General features: G+C 49.9%; 1 protein-coding gene across 5 annotated transcripts in view; it reads right to left on the reverse strand.

The window, feature by feature from the left end:
- Positions 1–4,456: 4,456 nt before the first annotated feature.
- Positions 4,457–19,167, reverse strand: part of SAMD4A (sterile alpha motif domain containing 4A) — a 51,499-nt gene continuing 36,788 nt past the window's right edge. For 3 of the 5 annotated variants that reach the window (XM_078868179.1, XM_078868182.1, XM_078868178.1), the window contains 10 exons: positions 18,648–18,757; positions 16,969–17,055; positions 15,683–15,838; positions 15,185–15,278; positions 14,603–14,688; positions 11,808–11,929; positions 10,658–10,874; positions 9,450–9,585; positions 8,103–8,186; positions 4,457–6,470 (listed from right to left, as the gene is read on the reverse strand). In XM_078868179.1, coding sequence (XP_078724305.1) covers positions 6,442–6,470; positions 8,103–8,186; positions 9,450–9,585; positions 10,658–10,874; positions 11,808–11,929; positions 14,603–14,688; positions 15,185–15,278; positions 15,683–15,838; positions 16,969–17,055; positions 18,648–18,757 — 1,121 coding nt within the window. In that variant the 3' untranslated portion in view covers positions 4,457–6,441. The remainder of the gene's footprint in view (positions 6,471–8,102; positions 8,187–9,449; positions 9,586–10,657; positions 10,875–11,807; positions 11,930–14,602; positions 14,689–15,184; positions 15,279–15,682; positions 15,839–16,968; positions 17,056–18,647; positions 18,758–19,167) is intronic. The other 2 variants (XM_078868181.1, XM_078868180.1) reach the window with 1 other exon arrangement.

The raw sequence follows: 19,167 nt of genomic DNA on the forward strand, positions 1-19,167 counted from the left end.
TTTGACGGATCACTGCTGTACGAAAGACAAAAAAAAACTGGCAAACCGGAGGTTATACAAGGTTTTTATTCGGCATCTCCAACATGTCCCGCTCTCCATTCATTCTCTCGGTAACAAATACCGTGTTACACGTTTAAAACAATAGCCAAAAGGTAAACACTTAAACAAGAATAACATGCTGTAAAGATTTATTCGAAAAATGTGCAGAACTGCATATTTTTTTTTTATATATCGGTCGGCAAAACCCTGTGGTTTGAGCTTTTTAAGAATAACATTTTATTTTAAAAAACGGTGCGACGGGCCAAAAGTTAGGCCTTTTGTTAAAATGTATTTTTGCGGCCGATGATGCTGCAATCGGCTGTGGTACCAACACCCCCCCCCCACACATTTTCTCATTGAAAACCCCAAATTGCGCAAGTTTAATTTTTTTAGTATTTTTATGAAAACTTTTCTATAAAATAAAGCATGCTGCAAAAATCCTTTTTAAAAAATTCAACCACATCGTGAAGGGAGGGCTCTGGGCGTGTCAAGCGTAAAAGGAGGCGCGGTACACCAGTGGGTAACTAGAATCGGCGATGAGATGTGCAGATTAATTTTAAATAATAAGCTATAATTGACTTAAACCAGCCTCCGTTTGCTTTCACGCGCCTCTGGGAAATAAAATCGGAAACATCTGGGTGATAAAGTACGCATATAAAAAAAAATCGGAGGCTTTACAACAATTTTATATTTGCCAGCTTGTCAATAGTTCGTCAAATACCACACCGACTCGCCTCCACCCCAATAAACCAACAAGAAACCCCAACGTCAACCACCGCCGTGCATGTTGACAGCACCGCAGATCACCGCTGTCGTGTCAACACGGGGACGTACGTGGGAGAAATTCCTCCCGTCACTTGAATTTTGAGATCGTCGCGATACACAAAAAAAGAGGGGAGGAGCCGGGAAAAGAAACTCAACGGGACTAAGAAGAATAAACCAGACGTACGTGCGCTCTTGCGAGCAATCCCACCGTCCCACCCATCCTGTACGCGCACCTCCACTCCCTAAAATATCTTTACAATTAAAATAAAACCACGCGTTTGCCCCACGCTCGAGGAGCGATATTTAGTTTGTGGGTATGGCTTCTCGATGGATGGTGGAGTGGTGACGAAGTGGGAGAGGGGGGGGGTGCTGGATTTAGAGAAATAACCAGTGGGTTGGGCGACGCGATTCCGACATTAGGAGGTAAACCGCTGCGACTTGGGCACCTGGCCAACGCCTGGCACGGCGGCGGCGGTGGTGGCAGGACCCTTGGCTCTCTCAAGCCGATTGTGAAAGCACCGTGGACGGGCAGACGTGGCGGGCAAGACTGTGCGCAGAGCGGGGGGGGGGCGGACCCAGGGAGCGCTGCTCCCAACACACAACACCCCCCCCCCCCCCGTATAGGGGAGTTAAAAGCCCATTTTGGTCCTGGGTGCACAGACGTGCGATTAGAAAAGGGGGGGTGGACGAAAATAAACGAAATATCCAAAACAAAACGTCCCGACAAACCGGCTGTGAAAGTGTCTGAAAGAATTGGAGTCGTTTTTGCTGTTGTTGTAAAGGTTAAACAATAGCAACGGTGGTAGTAATAATGGCTAAACAAAGTATTTGGTGAGACTGCTGTGTTGGCAGTGGTGTACGAACACAACAACTCGTCCGTCAATAACACCGTGGGGAGGCCTTTAAGTTAACAAGTTGTGGGTTAGTTTACACGTGCTATGAATTAGGACCATTCCACAAAACGGCCACCACTATTTGACGTTTAACTTTCGTCGCCAGGGCGTTACCGAGAAACGTTTACAGGTTGGCTTGCGCTTTTGTTATATAATAGTAACAATAAATGATAACGTAGAACTACAAGTGAGAAGAGAATTATATAAGTGAAAAATTAAGTGCAGCATTATTAAGAGAGTTAAAAGCCCTTTAGGTGAAAACCAAACTTCACAGCAAACGTCAGTAAGGCTTCTAGGAGGGATCGATCGATCATCCTCTGGGCCAGTGAGGGCATCCCCAGGCACATTGCCCCCATCCCCTCGGCCCCACTGGACAAACAAGCCGCTTGCTGCAAATCCTGCACGGCATAAGACAAGGGCAGCCCAATGTAATGTTAACAAATACGAGTTACGACACACACACGCACACGTATCGTTCATATAGGAGAGGACTCTTCTACACGCACTCAACACGGTACATCCATTGTCCTTGCAAGCTTTTTAGAAACAAAAAAACGAACGTGAAGTCTGAAAATGTTCCATCGTATGCGACGCGCGTGAGTGAGGAGGAGTGCAGGAACACAACTTTGGCCGAGCATCGGCCGATGCATTTTGGAGTCGTACAAAACAAAAATTGCCCCGTGGCTCAAGTAATTTTTTTAAATATATGTTTTGTTTAAATCTCTTGACGTTAAAACAATTGGTTATTTGTATATACTTTAAACGCCATCTCCCCTCATCGCTTTTAGTGTACGAACGTCGACGGACACAAAACCACCGGGCGTAGAGTGGGGCAGCGCTTTGCAAAAATAAAAATAAACCCAACGTTGCATCCGCAGTACAAACGCACCGACGACACGCACGACCGACCCTCTTGCGTGGGTAACAAACTTTATATTGTAGCATTCCTTTTTATGCTTCTTCCTATGAAAATACGATTTTTTATATTTTCTTACATTTTTCTGCATTTATTTCTTGCGTACGTAAAAAAAAAAATTTGTTAACGGGGGAAAACAAAAACTACTACAAATGGTTGCCAGCCATTTACCATTGTTCTGCGTCGTTCAGGAGAAAGAGGAAAATAATAATAGTAATGGAAAAAATTCGACGACGAAAATCTGCCCGAAAAAAACAGGAAGGCGCGGGGGGGTTTTGGGGTGTTTACAATGCAATAAATATGAACATAAAAATCTAAAATTGGGGTAAAGGGGAAATATATATTTATATATATGGTTTAAGCAAATGACCAAAAAAAAAAACTTAGTTCGTACAAAATTAGTCTAAAAAAAAGTTGTAAGCTTAGCGTCAAAGTGTACGGGAGGAGATGGGACAAGTTCACGCACTTTTGTCTTCCCGACCGCCGGTGGGGAGAAGGCGGGAGGGGGGCTCTAGCGTGCGGGAAGATTTGCGTGCCGGTGTTGAAGCAAGAGACGGGAGTTTATCCCGGTCTGCAAAGATGTTCGTGGATAAAAACTCAGCCACGCTGGGCACCGCGCTCACGGTCCAGTTTGGCCGCTGTCAATCCGTAAAATGTCGGTGCCAGCAGCACGCCGGTCGCATCTTCCGCCCGCACGGGGGGGGAACAAAAAACTGCCACGGTGCGGGGAGGTTGTTGTGCGTGTGCAGTTGCTCAAACTTTTGTTGGCTTAGGTCCCGGCACGCACGCACACACGCACGCACTTCCCCCCCTCCCACCCCCCCCAATAATACCATGCCCGATTTAGCATTTTTGAAACGTGCGCATCCTAAAACTAGATAAAAACCCACATTCCCCAACGTAATAAATCTGCCAGGAAACACGAAGTGCGGTTTTGGAATCCGATGCCATCGTTTAAAAAATAAAGAATAAAAAATTAAGAATTTTTTTTTGTTATCCAACACTGCATTTTTCAAAAGTGAACAGCACAGCTGGCCAAGAGAATAAAAAAAACACTGCTGTTTGCACAAGTTTGAAAATAAACGTAAATACTCATTTGCCATCTTTGTACAAATTCACAGCGCCTCATGGCAACGTGCTGATCTCGTTCCAACACCAAACGCCAACAGAATTAACCTACCGCAACACGGCCAACTCCGACATGCCCAAACACCCCCATCAGCCAACCACACCACAAGACAACCCCTCAACGCCGCTACGCCAATCGCTCTCCAAAGTGACACCGCCACCATCGCAACGAAAACAAACACTTCATTATGGCCATCTCCAAAGTTTCAAGCGGGGAAAGAAATTGGAGGCAGGGAGGAGGAGGTTATTCGTGAACGTCATTCGATCAGAAATGAAAATGGCTTTGCTTGGATTAAATGGGAGCGAATTTCGGGTTTAAAAAAATGTATCTAATTTTAAAAACGTGCGGGAGAGGGGGATGACGATAAACTCACTCCCCCCTCTCCACCAAAAAAAACAGAGTGGACGTCTAAATAAACCCCGACGCTACCCTGGACCCTCCGTTCTTAAAAACAACAGCAAAAAACATAAAAACACGTCCTGAAGATCCCACACGCACCGAGAACCCCGTTCAACGACTTAATCCCTCGCTTCTTCAAAACACAGCCTCCTCTTGATATTTCCTTATAAACTTTCCCTTAAGCACCCACACGACGACAATCGCCAGCGCGGATCACGCAAGGCTCCCCCCCACTCCCCCCACACCACTCTACAGGGGTTTCTCTCCATCTGCTGCGACCGTCCCCCACTCCCCACCATCCTCTGCCCCCCCTTTTGGAAAACCCCACTTGATTTTACAAGACAAGAAGGAAGAGGAGGAGAGCCAAACACTCCGGGCCAGCACAGATCCCCGGCATTTTCCCGGGCCATCCTTAAAAAACGCAAAACAAGCTCGCCAACAACTTAAAGACAAGAAATAAAACTATTTAAAAACAAACAAAAAAGCGATAACTTTTAAATATCTTTACAAAACATTTTAAACGATGGACGTCCCCGCAAGCCTGTACAGCCATATTTGGTTTCGGTAGAAAAATATTTGGAGCGCCGCGGTTACCGGTCGCTCGCTTTAACCCCCCCCCCCATCGCCTCCAAGGTCAAGCGGCGTCGCGCATCAAGCGGACAACACTCGAACCGGGCACCACGGCACCACGGCGCGTGTGTGTATACACACACACGCACGAGCTGCAGGTAGCGGTCGCGATGACGCTCGTTGCGTAGATTTGAGTCGCCAGCCTTTTGTCAAGTCGTGCCTACAAAATCTGAGAAGATTTTAAAAAACCAGGCCAATCTCTGATTCCGGTTTGCATTGGGGAGAGATTTGGCAACCTTCTCCACGTTTTGGATGGTTAAAGACGGCCACCAAAATACAGCTGCCCCCGTAAATTTTACCCGGCAAATTAATCATTTATCGGATAGAGAGCAGGGGGGGGGGGGGCTTGGTGGGGCTAGTAATAACTCCCCGTTGCCACTGGCACCTTATACAAGCCACACTGGGGCTGGTCCCAACCCCAGCACGGCACACATGTGCCAGTGGAAAAGGCGAGGGAGGTATTGCTGTAGGCCTGCCAGTCTCACAGACAACTTTGTCCGTCCTATGTGCCGTTTGTGCTCAATGTCGAACGTAAAAATATAAAGTTGCCGATTCCTTTTGTGCTGTTTTCACCAAAACAAAAAAAGGTGAGGTGCAGGGGGGGGGGGTGTGCTAAGTGAAAAAAAACCATTCACAACAAATGCACCCAAACGTGCAGAGAAACGCAAACGTTAAAAACGCCACCACCACAGAGAAAAATAACACCCGTGAGAGAAATCCACCGCTGTGCACTCAATGGAGGGTAAAGTGACCGTTAAATATTCCGTGATATTTCAAAACGTGAGCTCCAAGCCAAGGGGAAGGAAAAGCAACATTATATTGAAACAAAATAATAATATTTAGTGTTCGAAACGCAAAACAGCACGGAGGAGGCGGCGACTGCGTTTCGCGAGCACTGTGGGAGTTGACGAGCGCGACCCCCGCAATGTCGGAAGGGGAAACTCCCCACGCGGAGGAAGCGAGGACGGGTCGTCTGGAGCGGCGTGGAATGTAGCGACACGGGGGGCGGTCAACCTCTGCACAAATCCACTCGCGCCCCGCCACCGAAAGAGCGAGTCGATTAAAATTTTTAAAAAGATGGTAAAATTGGTAACGTTACCGAGAACCAACGAAATTTTAACACACAGACCTGAAGAAGAGAATTACGTGGACCGAATGGTGGAGCGCGTTCATTTATCTTGATAAGAACGGAACGAACCCGATAAGAGGTTAAAACGTTAAAAACTACTCGCAGCAGTTGCCCCCGCAGCGACGATTACAAATTTCAACGTCATTCGGGCATTACTGCACGCGCGCCATCATCATCGTCATCGCCAGTCGTGGCTCAAAAAGCACCATCCTTGCCCACACCCCCGGTGTGTCTTAAGCCACAACTGGCGATTTGAAAAAGAAAAAAAAAACGCACGCGCAGCCGTAACCGAATAAAAGTCAAAATATTAATTCTAGAACTTTAACAAAACCAAACAAACCACTCAAGGCCCATTAGCCGCCACCCATAGCTTACACAAGATCCCATTAGTGTCCTTTCTGAGAGAAGTTTGATTTTTCCAAGCTGGCTGAGCCATGAAAGTTTGAGTGAGATGGGGTCGGGAAGTGGGGGGGGGGGGGAAGGGAGCGGTGGCGGCCCCCGTCCCCTCTCGGTAAAAACTCGGCAACAAAAATCGGAGCTCTCAAATCGTCGAGGTCCGGTCCACTCCATCTGTGGGCAGAGATATGAAAAACAAACGGAGATTCAAATTGCGAGCTTTCAAAAGGAAATAATTTAAAGATAAACTCAATTCTAAACCCTAAACCGTTTTGTATTTTAGCAGGTTAAGGGCTACTGGAGCTATATAGATTTTTTTAGAAGCGACCTGGCCACAAATGATCGCTTATAGAAGTGGCTTATCAAGCAAAAACTTACAGCTGCAGCCAAAGACTCTAAACGAGTGTCGATTCTAAAAATCAGCTTCATCCTCCCGTTAAAATAAAACAAAAATAAAAACCACGATTTGCATGTGGCCACCCCAACTCTTAATCCGCCCTCTCCCCGCAGCCCACTGAAAAAAAAAAGACTGCTCCTCTGCACAGCTCACTCCTTGCTTCTACCGCTCCCCCTCTAACATCCGACATCATGGCCTGGTCATTTCTTCTCCCCCCCCTCTCCTCTCCGTGCTGCTCGTCTTGACCTGTCACCTCCTCTCAATCCATCTTGGTGGACTTCAGTCACAGCCTCCTCCTCCCGTTCCTTCCGCTTCCCATTCCCCGCCCCACCACCACCACATCCCCCAACTACACTTCCATTCCTGTAGTACGCCACGGGTAACATGTTCTGTGTGTATGTGGCACTTCTTCTACACCATATGTAGCTAACCGTGCTCATCAGGAGGTGCAGTGGAAAGACAACAAACTACCCATGCGTTCACAAATCTCAAGCCAAGTGTTGTTTTTAACATACAAGGAGGTATGTTCATGGAATAAGTTCGCACTTAAAAATTTTTACAATTTGGGGGAAAAAAACATGCAACGGTGATAATATCTGGATATGATAGCGAGCATAAGTGCGTGCGTTTGAGAGCAAGCGTCATAGCGAGTATACAACGGTGGGGGGCAGTAGTGTGTGCCAGCGTCCGTGTGTGTCTGTGTGTGCCTGGATGTCGCCGTGACCGCCTGCCAAGCGAGCCTTGACACTTCACGTGGCCTCAAACTGCACCCAAACTGGCACAAGCGCTGGGGCTGATGTTACCGTCACTTAGTGGCAGGTGGCGGCTGTTATAGTGCCAGTACGTGCGGCAGCGCAAGTGCAGCAGTATTAAATGTTAGGCGGTGTTTCGTAGCGGTGTTAACAGGCACTTGTTAACAGCACTTGGCCAAAGTCCATTAAGGCGATGGGGGATCTTTGTCTTGTGCGCGTCGGTACGCGCTCGTTTCTGTACGAGCGGCGAGTGCGCTGCGCTACGAACCCGGCGACCCGAGTTCGATTCCCGCTCACGGTCAACACCAGTGACGATTAATAACCTGAACCGGTTCTGGGCCTCCCCGAGGTCGACTCGGCCTCAAATGAGTACCCGGTGCGGCGTGTAAACATCGCCACTGGGGAGACAAAGGCGGTCGGGCGTGGTGCTGGCCACCCACCCCCCCTCGTGTACCGTTCCGGCCTTCATAGGCGCCCGCTAACAGCACTTGCCCCTACAGTTTGTTAAGGCTATACGGGGGATCTTTGTCTTTATTTCCATATGACATAACGATGCTCATTAGTAGTCCGTTTGGCAGCAAGCGTGTAGTAGTGATCGATCGTGTGTTGGGGGGGTGGGGTTGGCGGATCACGCTGAGAAGGGGGTGTGCCGCTCACCTCCGAGAGCGTGCTCCGTCATGCGCAGGCACAGCGACTCGAGCCGGTTGTTGATCTCGGGCTCCGTCACGGGAACCGGGAACTCTGCAACAGGAGGAGGAGATCATTCATGGCGCTGAACTCAGCTCTTGGAGCCGATTCCGAAATACATATAAGCTCATACATCTCGGACGCCTAGATTATGAGGTATAACTTGCATGGCGGGGAGAGGTCACAGACGCTGCCTTTCCGACAGACCTGTTCTTCACCCGAGGACGGCTGCTTGCGTTGTGGCCGAAACGTCGTGAGAATTATTTTATTATGTTTTATTTTTATTATTTTATTACTTCCCTTCTACGTGACTTTACTGAAAGAACCAAAAAGAGGTCACAGGAGCTGTATACGGGATGTGCTGTGTGCGAGGATGTGGCACTGCATGTGTGTGTAATGACAGTGGAGCCTGCATGCGGTGTGAGGGGACTAGTGGCCACAGGAGCTAATGACAGCAGGGGCATCAGCTGTGAGCGCTAAGGGACTGGTGGCTACAGGAATGTTCGAGCAGGGAGCGCGGTCAGGTGACGGAAGAGGTCGGGTCGAGTCTGCCAGTGGAGCGAGCGTCCAGAGTCAGCGAGAAGGATTGAGAAGGGGGGCGCGTGGCCTCGTGTTGACATACAATGGAGGAGATGTGAGGGAGACTCGGGGCTGTTGCAGTGGGATCTCCGCCCGATGTCAAGTGAATGTGTCGTCAACAAAGTGCCATCTCAAGAGAAGTGGGTCAAGCCGTCATTACATGTGTATGCGATTGTATAGCAAACAGCGGGCACAGCTGATGCATCTGCCAGTCAACCGATGGCATCTGGATTTGTCCCGTTACCTCGCGTCAACGAGCCTTCGAAACTTCACGTGGCCTGGCCTGGTACAAGCGCAGTGGAATTGTCACCGCCGCTTAGGAGGCAAATGGCGGGTGTTGTTGTTGTTGTGTAGTATGCGTCACTGTGTAGTGGGCACAGTGGAGACCCACAGGTACCAGTCGTCTCAGCTAGTCAACCCGTAGCACCTGGGTCTGTGCCACGACCTCCGACCAGAGCCTTTTTACACTTCAGAGAGCCTCAAAGTGCACCTAGCTTGGCACAAGCGTGCCGCGACAACGTCTCCACCACCTCATCGGCAAACGACGGGACGGGCATTTTCGCTGGCGCTGCCACAAGTTGCGGCGCGTGGCAGCAATGGCGACGTTAACCGCACCGCCACGGAAAACGCCGACTTGGGTCCCCACAATCTCCAGCCACGGCTTAACCAGTTACACGGCAACCCACGAGTTCGACTCGGCCTCAAGTGTGTGAGCAATGCCCCCCCCCCCCAACTCACCCATCTCACCTGGCTGCTGGAAGAGCAGCATGGCCTGTGGGGAGGTGTGCACGGGCAGCGATCGCGTCCTCTGCACGGAGCTGTGGGTGCGGCTCGGCATGCTGTTACTGCCGCCGCCGGCACCGAACCAGATGTTCTGCACACGCATCAAACAGCAACAACAGCCATCAAATAACAACACGCAAAGATCCCGCACCACATTGCAGGCCACACCACTGCCACCACGAGACACACACACACACATCATAGATAGCGTAACAAATACAGGAGACTGGGACCAGATCATTTAAAATCATTGCTGTCACTTTTCAATTTGTGTTCTTAATATGAACACTTTGCCACAAAATATTAGTTTTTAAAAACCATCTCACAATACACATGATCACAGCGCATTTGGCAGATTATGTTTAGCGCTCCAAGTACAGGAATATTGTGAGAGGAGCATGCAACCGCCAGCCGTCTCTCACTTCCCATTGCAATGCAACGATGTTTCTCTGATAGTTTTTTACCCTTCTATCTGGCAACAAAACTGACACCTTTTTTTACAACGAGTCATGTTTGCAGAGACCACAATACCTGCAGCCATAATGCAAACATAAAAAAACTATAACTCTGATAATATATGCACTGTCCTTGGTTTACTGGCAAATGAGGTTCCAATGGTGTAAATGCTTACCCCCGAGCTCTCATACTCTGATGGTGCATTGTCTTTGAGTTGTGCGCCTTTTGGCGTCATCTGGTCCAACACCATGTGAGACTAGCCTCTAAGGAAAGCCGTCTCGGGTCTGGACCAATCAACTTCAAGGACAGTGCATACATTATCAGAGTTGTGTTTTTTGTTTGCATTCTGACTGCAGGTATTGTGGTCAATGCAAACATGACTCCTTGTAAAAAAGGTGTCAGTTTGGTTGCCAGATAGAAGGGTAAAAAAACAATTATCATATTTTTTACTGGCAAATGAGGTTCCAATGGTGATGTTTCTCTGCTCGTGTACCAAACAGCAATTCCGATGACCTGCAACGATGTGACGAGAAGCCACCGTCCAGAAGTGGATCAAGAGAAGCGCCATGCATGCGCGTGGCACCTCAGGCCTATCCCGTGACCTCCTGCTAGCAGGAGAGCCTTCGACATTTCACGCGACGGCTTCAAAGCACACCTAGCCTGGCACACGCGCCGTGGAGAAGTCATGGCGGCGGCCGTTGTAGTACCTGACGTCCTTTGCTCAGCACGGCCGAGGTTCCCAGCATGGTGCCGGCCACACCTCTCTGCGTCGGACCCAACAGCCCCAGTCGGGTCCCTTGTGGCGCCGCAGGAAGGCCCCGGGCGCCCAGCGGGAAGGGGCGCTGTGGCCTCCAGGGCAGACTCAGGCCACTGGCCAAGGCACCAGGAGGAAGGGGCAGGGGCTGCCCAAATACTCCTCCCCACCTGCAGGGAGAAGGCAACGAGGTGGGGGGGGGGGGGGGGGGAAAAAAAAAGGTCGACGAGAATTGGGAACGGTTCGTCAACTTAAATTCCAAATTGTCCAAGTGTCACACAGTGGGGTGGGCCGCTATCAAGTGTGCAGGTGCATCGGGGCCCACGGGGCTTGTGGCGGAGGACAGGCTACAACTTGCTGAGCATCGCCAGTCAGAGAAGATGGGCTTCCGCGGAAAGGCTGCAGCCCCGCCGCCCACTCTCTCCCCCAGCGTCCACGCAACGCTCCCCTCCCCCTCCACCCCCTCCCTTGCTCCTCCCCCCTTCTCTCGCCTATATAACCTCCCGTCAAGGCATATCTCTCCCACTTCAGCAAAACAAAAAATGTTCTTGCTGTGGTTTTCCCACCTGATGATGATTGCTTGTGTTGCAGCAATAGTAACGTCGCGATTTATTTTATACCTACCTACGTGACTTTACCGAAAGAATCAAAGAGTATGGATTCCTGCAGGCACAAAAGCTTCAAATCAAAAATTTAATCTTTCGATGCAATCAATAATAAAAACACACTTCGCCCAGCAATGACCTTGACGAGCGTCTTACCTCATTTGCAAAAGGATGGTCCCTGCTACATTGGAATCAGCCAAATATTCAACTACACATACAAGGAGGGGGCGAGGGAAAGAAATTGGAAATAGGGTACCCCCCCCCCCCCACTCCCACACAATTTCATTTCCTTAAGCCAGGTCTCACGCCAACCTCGTGACTGTATCAGGGTCACGTAAAGGGTGGGAGGGGGGGCATGGCACATTCCGAACACTCGTGGCTAGCAGCGCATCACCCCGTGTGTCGAGAACGGCCCTGGAAGATGACGATAAACGGTGGCGGGTTCACGTCACCGGTCGCTCGGTGGTGGCCGCCGTTGTCGCCGTGTGCGGTACCCACCCGCGTCCCTGCTGCCGGAAGGCTTGCATCTCCATGATGGGCTTCCGGGAAAAGGCTCTGAAGAGCTTCTGCACCTGCTGCTTCCAGGAGAGAATCCTCTTCTTCTGGGTCTCGGTGAAGGCCTAAAAAGCACACAAAAAAATCGACCATCAGCAAAATTGGGTCGGCCAACCTCTTAAAAATAAACTATAGATTACCACCACGCCGGCCAAACGCAGCCAGGCAGATTGGTGGTTATGAGCAAGGAGCTCGCAAATCAGAATGTCGCGTTCAACTCCTGGTTGTGTGGGGGTGGTGGGTGTTTACTCTGTCCATCAGCCCTTTGGAGTAACTAAGCTTCGCAACATTGTGGGTAGGTCAGCGATTTTGCTGTGGATAAATTAATCCCCGCCATGAGAATGTGGATTTTCCATCCAGTGCATCGGGGACATAAACAGATGAGAAACCAATGCCTCAATGGAAAATTAAGGCATTGACTTTTGACCATCAGATATGATCCATCTGGTGCTGGACAAAAGCTTCCCCCCAATGCCATTGTCTCATCACCCACATTCATCATCATAATCATCAGACACGATTTAGCCACTGCTGTGTGAAGGCTTCCCCAAGCTGTTACCGCCTCATTATTTTACTCTGTTGAACTTGGTTTGCACGTAGCCAACTTGCTAATCAGAGGAAGTTCAAATTAAACAAAACGAAGTTCTAAATAGAGTTTTCAATCTAGATTATTTTTGAAAGTGCATAGCTCCAGTGGCTTCCTAATAATCGGAAGGTAGGCAAGCGCATTCCAGACGGCCGTAGAAGCACATCGGAAAGCGCGCAATGCGGCAACGAAGCCAATTTCATCATTTCATCTCCGTGGAGTCAACCCTCTTCGTCCTGTTCAACAGGTGTTAAAAGATGGATGGAAACAGGCACGGGAAAAATACTACTAAACTATAACAAAACATGTTTCACCAGGTAAAGCCCACCAAGACAGACCTTTTTCAGAAGCGACTTTGCCACAAATTATAGCTCTACGAAGTGGCTCATCATTTATATAGCAGCCAAATAAACTAAAACGCATGTCGATTCTAAATGAAGGAAATAACTGGACGACCCAGGAGGAAAAACCCACCCACCACGGGAAGAGAGACATGCAAACGCCACATACAGCAAGGATCGGGATCAAACCCGTGACCTCCTGCTTACCCGGCGAGGGAAATAACATCGCCACCATTCGTCTTGACTACCAACCATAGCCCCTCCCCCCTTCTAGCGGCAAGCATCACGCAAGCGCGCGCTCCTTCCCCAACAGCCAAATGGCGGCGTCTTCTCGCGTGCTCTCCAATGCACGCGGCCTTCTCCCCCCCATCCGCGCGTATTGCCATTAAGATGTTCGCACTGCTGCTGGCGATGCCGCCAAAAACACAAACCGCGCGACAACTCTGTCCCCCCCCCCCCAGCACCCCCTCCTCCACCCCGACGCGAGGTGACGCAATGCGGCGTTACACGCGGAGAAGAATGCAGTCGGTGGCATTGCTTTGCAAGGCAAATGAACGCGTGGCTGGGCTGGGGGAGGGAGTATCAAGTGCTTTTTCAAAGGAACACGACTTGTGTTTTTTTCCCCCAAGCTATGAGCCCATGGCCAAATCATCCGGAATGCGCTCAGAAGCCATGCAGGTTGGAGCCTGGGACAGTGCACGGACCGACAGGTTCTTTAAAAATCTGCCGACTTGCAATCAATGGGCTTGTGAATGAGCACACACAAAGCCAAATAGGTGTGGTACAACACCCCTCTAGCCGACACGGCCAAACAAAAATCGCGTTTAGTAGGTCACATGAACAAAAACCACGTGGCCACTGGTGTTTGTTTACAGCAAAGCGGCTCTGCTGAAAGAAGCCAGGCAACGGCTCAGGCAACGGCTCTGTACTTTTAGCGATCGAACCCTCGCAAAACAAATACGAACCATGACGTCGTCGGCCGTGGAAACCTACGCGTTTGTCATCACGGGCTGCTGCTGCAGGCCCACGTTATCAGCAGAGGGCAGCTAAACACATCGTTATACTGGTAGGAACGAAGTGGACCAGACCACCAATAGATTAATGTGTCCGTCCGTCCGTCCGACAAGATGGCCGTCCGCTCCCCCTGCGATCCATGAACTAAACAAGATGGCCGTCGCATCCGGCGCAGCCAATGACATCGCCCGTTGCAATCCTTGCTCTGTGGGCGCGCGAGTCAGTGGGGAGGGGGGTGTGGACGTCATCGCTCACCCCCCATGCACAAATCATTTTCTTTTTAACTCCTCTATACCCGGTCGATATCCCTGTACCGGTATTAGTATTATTCCTACCAGCCCACCCCGCAGGGTCCTGTTACTGTAATTCTACGCCCCCCCCCCTTCCAATACTAATACCCGCCATTCGCCACCAAGGCGAGGGTGATTGTCACCACGGCGCCTATGCCACGCCAGGTGCACTTAAGAGAGCCTTCGACACCTCACGTGGCATCAGACAGGTCACGGGACAGACCCAAGTGCCATGGGTTGACCGACTGGGATGACGAGCAGATGCACCACCTGTGCCCCCCCCCACCGTGCCAATGGGCACCCACACCCCCCAACGTCCCACCCACTTTAACCAACATGCACGGACCAGCATGGTGAAGTAAAGTCAGTGGATTTGACAAAACCCGCTGCGGCGTGGGTAGGGTGCGCGCGCGTGCGCGCGCGACGACTCGGTCCGGTCGCCGTCTGGCATCTGCAGAGCTGCGGGGGCCCGCAGGGCATGGCGCTCGCCCTCCGCCCCTCGCTCACCGCGTGGGTGAGACACTTGTCCAGGAGCTGCAGGTAGGAGCTCACGTTCTCCTCGTCGGGCCGAGACACGAGCAGCTGCGTGCAAGCTGAGAGGGGCAGCGGGAGAGGGGGGGGAAGAGAGAGACATTTCTTTTTAACTGCTTTGTGTTTAGTTTGTTGTCCTTCCCCTCCCCCGCGCCTCCGATTACCACGGTTGGCTACGTACGGTGCGGGAAGGCAGCTCAACGTACATACACACCGCGAGACTGTGCACGCCGGGAGAGACACACGTACGTCTCGTTCACGCGCAACTACATCCATGTTAAATTTTTATTTAAAGCTTTCGTGACTGCAGGGATTCATATTCTTGGTTCTTTCGGTAAAGTCACGTAGAAGGGAAGCAATAAAATAATAAAAATATAAAACAATAAAATTCTCGCGACCTTTTGACTGCAACACAAGCAATCGTCATCAGGTGTGAAAAAATCACAGCAACAAAATAAAAAAAACACTATACATCCACGTTATCCAACTGGTCGATTAATTCAAGACAATAACGGCCGAAGATGGAACCATCATAGCCACTGCCGCCATCATCATCACCTTTCCCGAGCACACGCGTGAACTGTCCCGGGATGTCCCCCTCGGCGATCAGGGCCGCCACCGACTCCACCTCCCCCCCGGGCGTCTGGTGGACCTGTGCGGACAAAGCCACAACCACGCACGTCAGTCACCGCCCCCCACCATGCAAAACACCCGCGGGCTGCGTGGCACAATCGTTACGCGCACAGCGGTTGCGATTATCGTCATTATTATTATACTCCAGGTGAATAAAAATCCCAAACGTAATTTCAAATTGCCTAACAATTAACCCCTTCTCTTCAATAAGTTTTATTTGAAAGGGAAAAAAAATGTACGTGAAAGTTTAATGAGATTTGAGAGTCGAAGGAACTGCAATCCACCAAGACGCACGAACGGTTTTGAAATGTTAACGTCACCAGTCGTGTAAATCACAGCCGCCCACCCACAGTGGTCGAGACATAAAAATAAATAAATCACATACTGAACCGTAGCTCCGCCCACCTCCACCACAGCACCCACCTCTTTGCCGTCGCCAGGCGGTTCCACGGAAAGGAGGCCACCGGCCGTGCCGGGCCCCTGGTCGGCGCGGTGTGGCCTGAACGGCTGGATCGGCGTGACGATCGTCTGGTGCAGCTCCGACAGCGCGTTGCGTAGGTTTCCAGTCTCCAGAACCTCCTGCCCCGCACGCAGAAATACAATGCGTTGTTGTCATTACGATTATTTGAATTAATTCCGTTCGATTTAAAGCTTTCGTGACTGCAGTGATTCATCTTCTTGGTTCTTTCGGTAAAGTCACATATAATGGAAATAATAAAATAATAAAAATAAAACATCATTAAATAGTTCTCACGCCGTTTCGGCCACAACGCAAGCAGCCGTCCTCAGGTGAAGAACAGGTCTGTCGAGTAGACAGTCTGCTTGCGTTGTGGCCGAAACGTCGTGAGAATTATTTTATTATGTTTTATTTATATTACTTTATTATTTCCCTTCTACGCGACTTTACCGAAAGAACCAAGAAAATTAATTCCGCTCGTTTACGTCGGAAGGCCTCGCCGAGTCTCACTACTTTTTTTCCCCCCCCCAAGGAGGGTCCCTGCCAAATTCTCAGTAAGGAGCAACATTTGCCGTGTGTGTATAATCCTCATCGATTAATTCGTGGCCAATTTGCTACCATAGCACGCCAGCACAATGGCCGACTCTTACGAATGATATCGCAGACCTTTTCGCACCGTACGTAGCCGACCATCTACTGCGAAGCTGATGGCACAGTATTAAAACTCGGGGAGACCACCGAAATCGAACTGTGAACCTCTGGAAAGAGAGACAAACTCGCTACTGCTGGGCCGAATCACTGCCCTAAAATAGTGGACGACGCCGGCTAAAACGCACCATGGGTGGGGGAAGGGCTGACGTGGAAGATTGGTGGATGATTGAGTGGGTAAAGTGGTGGGTGGACTGGTGTGTTCATGGAAGGGCAGGCAAATGGATAGGACAGATAAATTAATCAATTGGTGGGTGGCCGGAAGGTGGACAGACACATGTACAACTTTTTAAAAACAGGTAGACGTTTGTTTGCCCAGAACACAAAATCATATCCCCGCTGCAGGAACGCGTCAAGGCAGGGGCCAAGTAGCCCACATCCTGTCGGTAGCACCACGGCATCACCGGCAGGCGCGTCACGCGGCGACTCAATGGGCCGATTCTACGCGAGTCTCCCAGACGGTTTCGCGGTCTTCCGGCAAAAAAAAAAAAAAGTGTGAACGGCAGCACCAGCTGGCACGGACACACGTGGGCAACAAACATACCCTCTCCAGCGCCCGCAGTGTGTTCTGCCGGTCCTTGAGCTTCTGTATGCTGAGAACGATCTTGTGCCGTGCTCCTTTTGTCACGTTCTGCAATGTACGTTACACGTATGTTGGTAGATCTTCCCTTTCGCACCGAACGTAGCCAACCGTGCTGAAGACCGCAACGCAGGGATTCCTCGCGGAAAGGCGGCGGCAAATTTAAGTTTTCAACTCAAGACCCTTTATAAATATGGGAGCGGGGTAAGAAAGTTGGGCGTTGGGGGAAAGGGGGCAGCAGTTCCGGGGAGGGAAACATGGGGGAGACAAAGCAACCAAGGCCCGGCACCGACGATGGAGAGCCACAGGGACGGCAGCTACGAGTCTCAGGGAACTCTCACAGGGGCGAGGGTAGTACACCTCCAGTGGTGATCTGCCAGTTTTACGAAGGATGGGACTATTGCCACATTCCCCCCCCCCCTCCACCATGGGAATGAATTGGGGAGGAGGGGAATTCTTTGACGGTTGAAAATGGCAATTCCTACCTCTTCATTCAAGCGAACGGAATTTCTAAATATCGCCACGAGATGGCGCACTCAGCCTGCTAGCATCCCAGTCAAGCGAACGGAGATTTTGACACCATTCAATTGCTAACAGACGAAAGCTGGCTGAGGCTTCTGGGTAGAGCCAAAAAGACAAAGGGGCATCCCTGCCCAGGGTCGTGATTCCATGCAAGAATCGATGATATGTTTAAGATTGTGGTCAATGACGAGTTACTGCCAAAGCCCACACTTCTGCTAACGGTTTAAATGACGATTTAAAGCTTTCGTGACGGCAGGGATTAATCTTTTTGGTTCTTTCGGTAAAGTCACGTAGACTTTACCGAAAGAACCAAGAAGAAGGTTTAAATGACGCCAAACCTGCAACTTGTCCTAGCCTCCTTCAGTCTCGCACACAGATGTAGAATTAAACAAAAAATTATTTACACTTGCGGTCCGATGCACGTATCGAGAGCATGACAAGCGTTATTAAAATCGACACTTCCCATTAAGTTTCATGCCCTTTGTCCTTTCACCGCCACATATTGTTATTTTTTTCTGTTGCACATTTCATAAGCATCAGGGTCAAAGGGTGGGGCCTTAGCCGACACGCGTGGGATTGTGGGTAGAGGGCGGGGTACATCAGATGGCAGGAATGGGCACCAAAATCGAAGACTGCATTACACGCTCATGGCCCTGTGGAAACGCAACGATAAAAAATTAACCCGTAAAAACAAAGTTTTTCACTATAAATCATTTATATGCGTGGCGGCTAGAGTCCTCTCGTCCTCTGGCTTGAGATGGCTGCCACCTATGGGTCAGATGATTGCCTGGCAGCATTAAGCAATTGGTAATTAAATTAAAAAAAAAATCCTAAAAAGTGTAAAATGTAGCAAAATTTTTTTCACGAAAATAAATTGTCACGCACAACGAGTCTGTGTGCAAAATGTCAGCTCGATTGGATCACGGGAAGTGGGTTAAAAAACGACCTAAAGATTTGCACGGTCGTAAGCACGCAAGCAAGCAAGCGAACTTAATATAAAGGATTTAAAAACAAAGAAATCCCCGTGGACGGGAACATCGACACAGAAAAACACAATCGGCAGCAACTCCTCCACCCCAACCGCCCCACCAGACCGCAGTAAAGACAGCAAATAAACTCACCTGGCACTCGAGTTGCTGTTCGGACAAGGCCATCATCTCGTCGTAGTTGAGCTGAGAGAAGAGGCTCGCGTACTTGTGCAGCCTCAGGCTCTTGAGCCAGGCGGGAACATCTGTGACAAAAGAAACAAGGGAGGCACCATACGGCCAATAGTTAGGGAGTCCGTCCCTACGAAGCACACGAAACTAAAAACCAAACCATTTTATTTTTGTTGCCAGGTAAGGCCCACCCCGAGCTATAAAGCTCAATCAAGTGGCTCATCATTGGGAAAATTTAGAACAGCCAAATACTTAAAGCGAACATTTCTAAAAATGGGAAAAATCGGAGGGCCCGGGAGAAATATCCACGCAACCACGGTGAGACGTCAGGGTCTGGATTGAACTCATGACTTCCTGTATACCAGACGAGGTAGTTAACATGGAGAACTTATTTCGCGCCGTACGAAGCCAACCGTGATAAAATCGGAGGTGCGGGGGAAGGACAACAAAACCCAGATTCGAATTTTGGATCTCTCCGCGGTGA

This window comes from Lampetra fluviatilis, chromosome 25 (assembly GCF_964198595.1).
Source record: "Lampetra fluviatilis chromosome 25, kcLamFluv1.1, whole genome shotgun sequence".
Lineage (NCBI taxonomy): Eukaryota > Metazoa > Chordata > Hyperoartia > Petromyzontiformes > Petromyzontidae > Lampetra > Lampetra fluviatilis.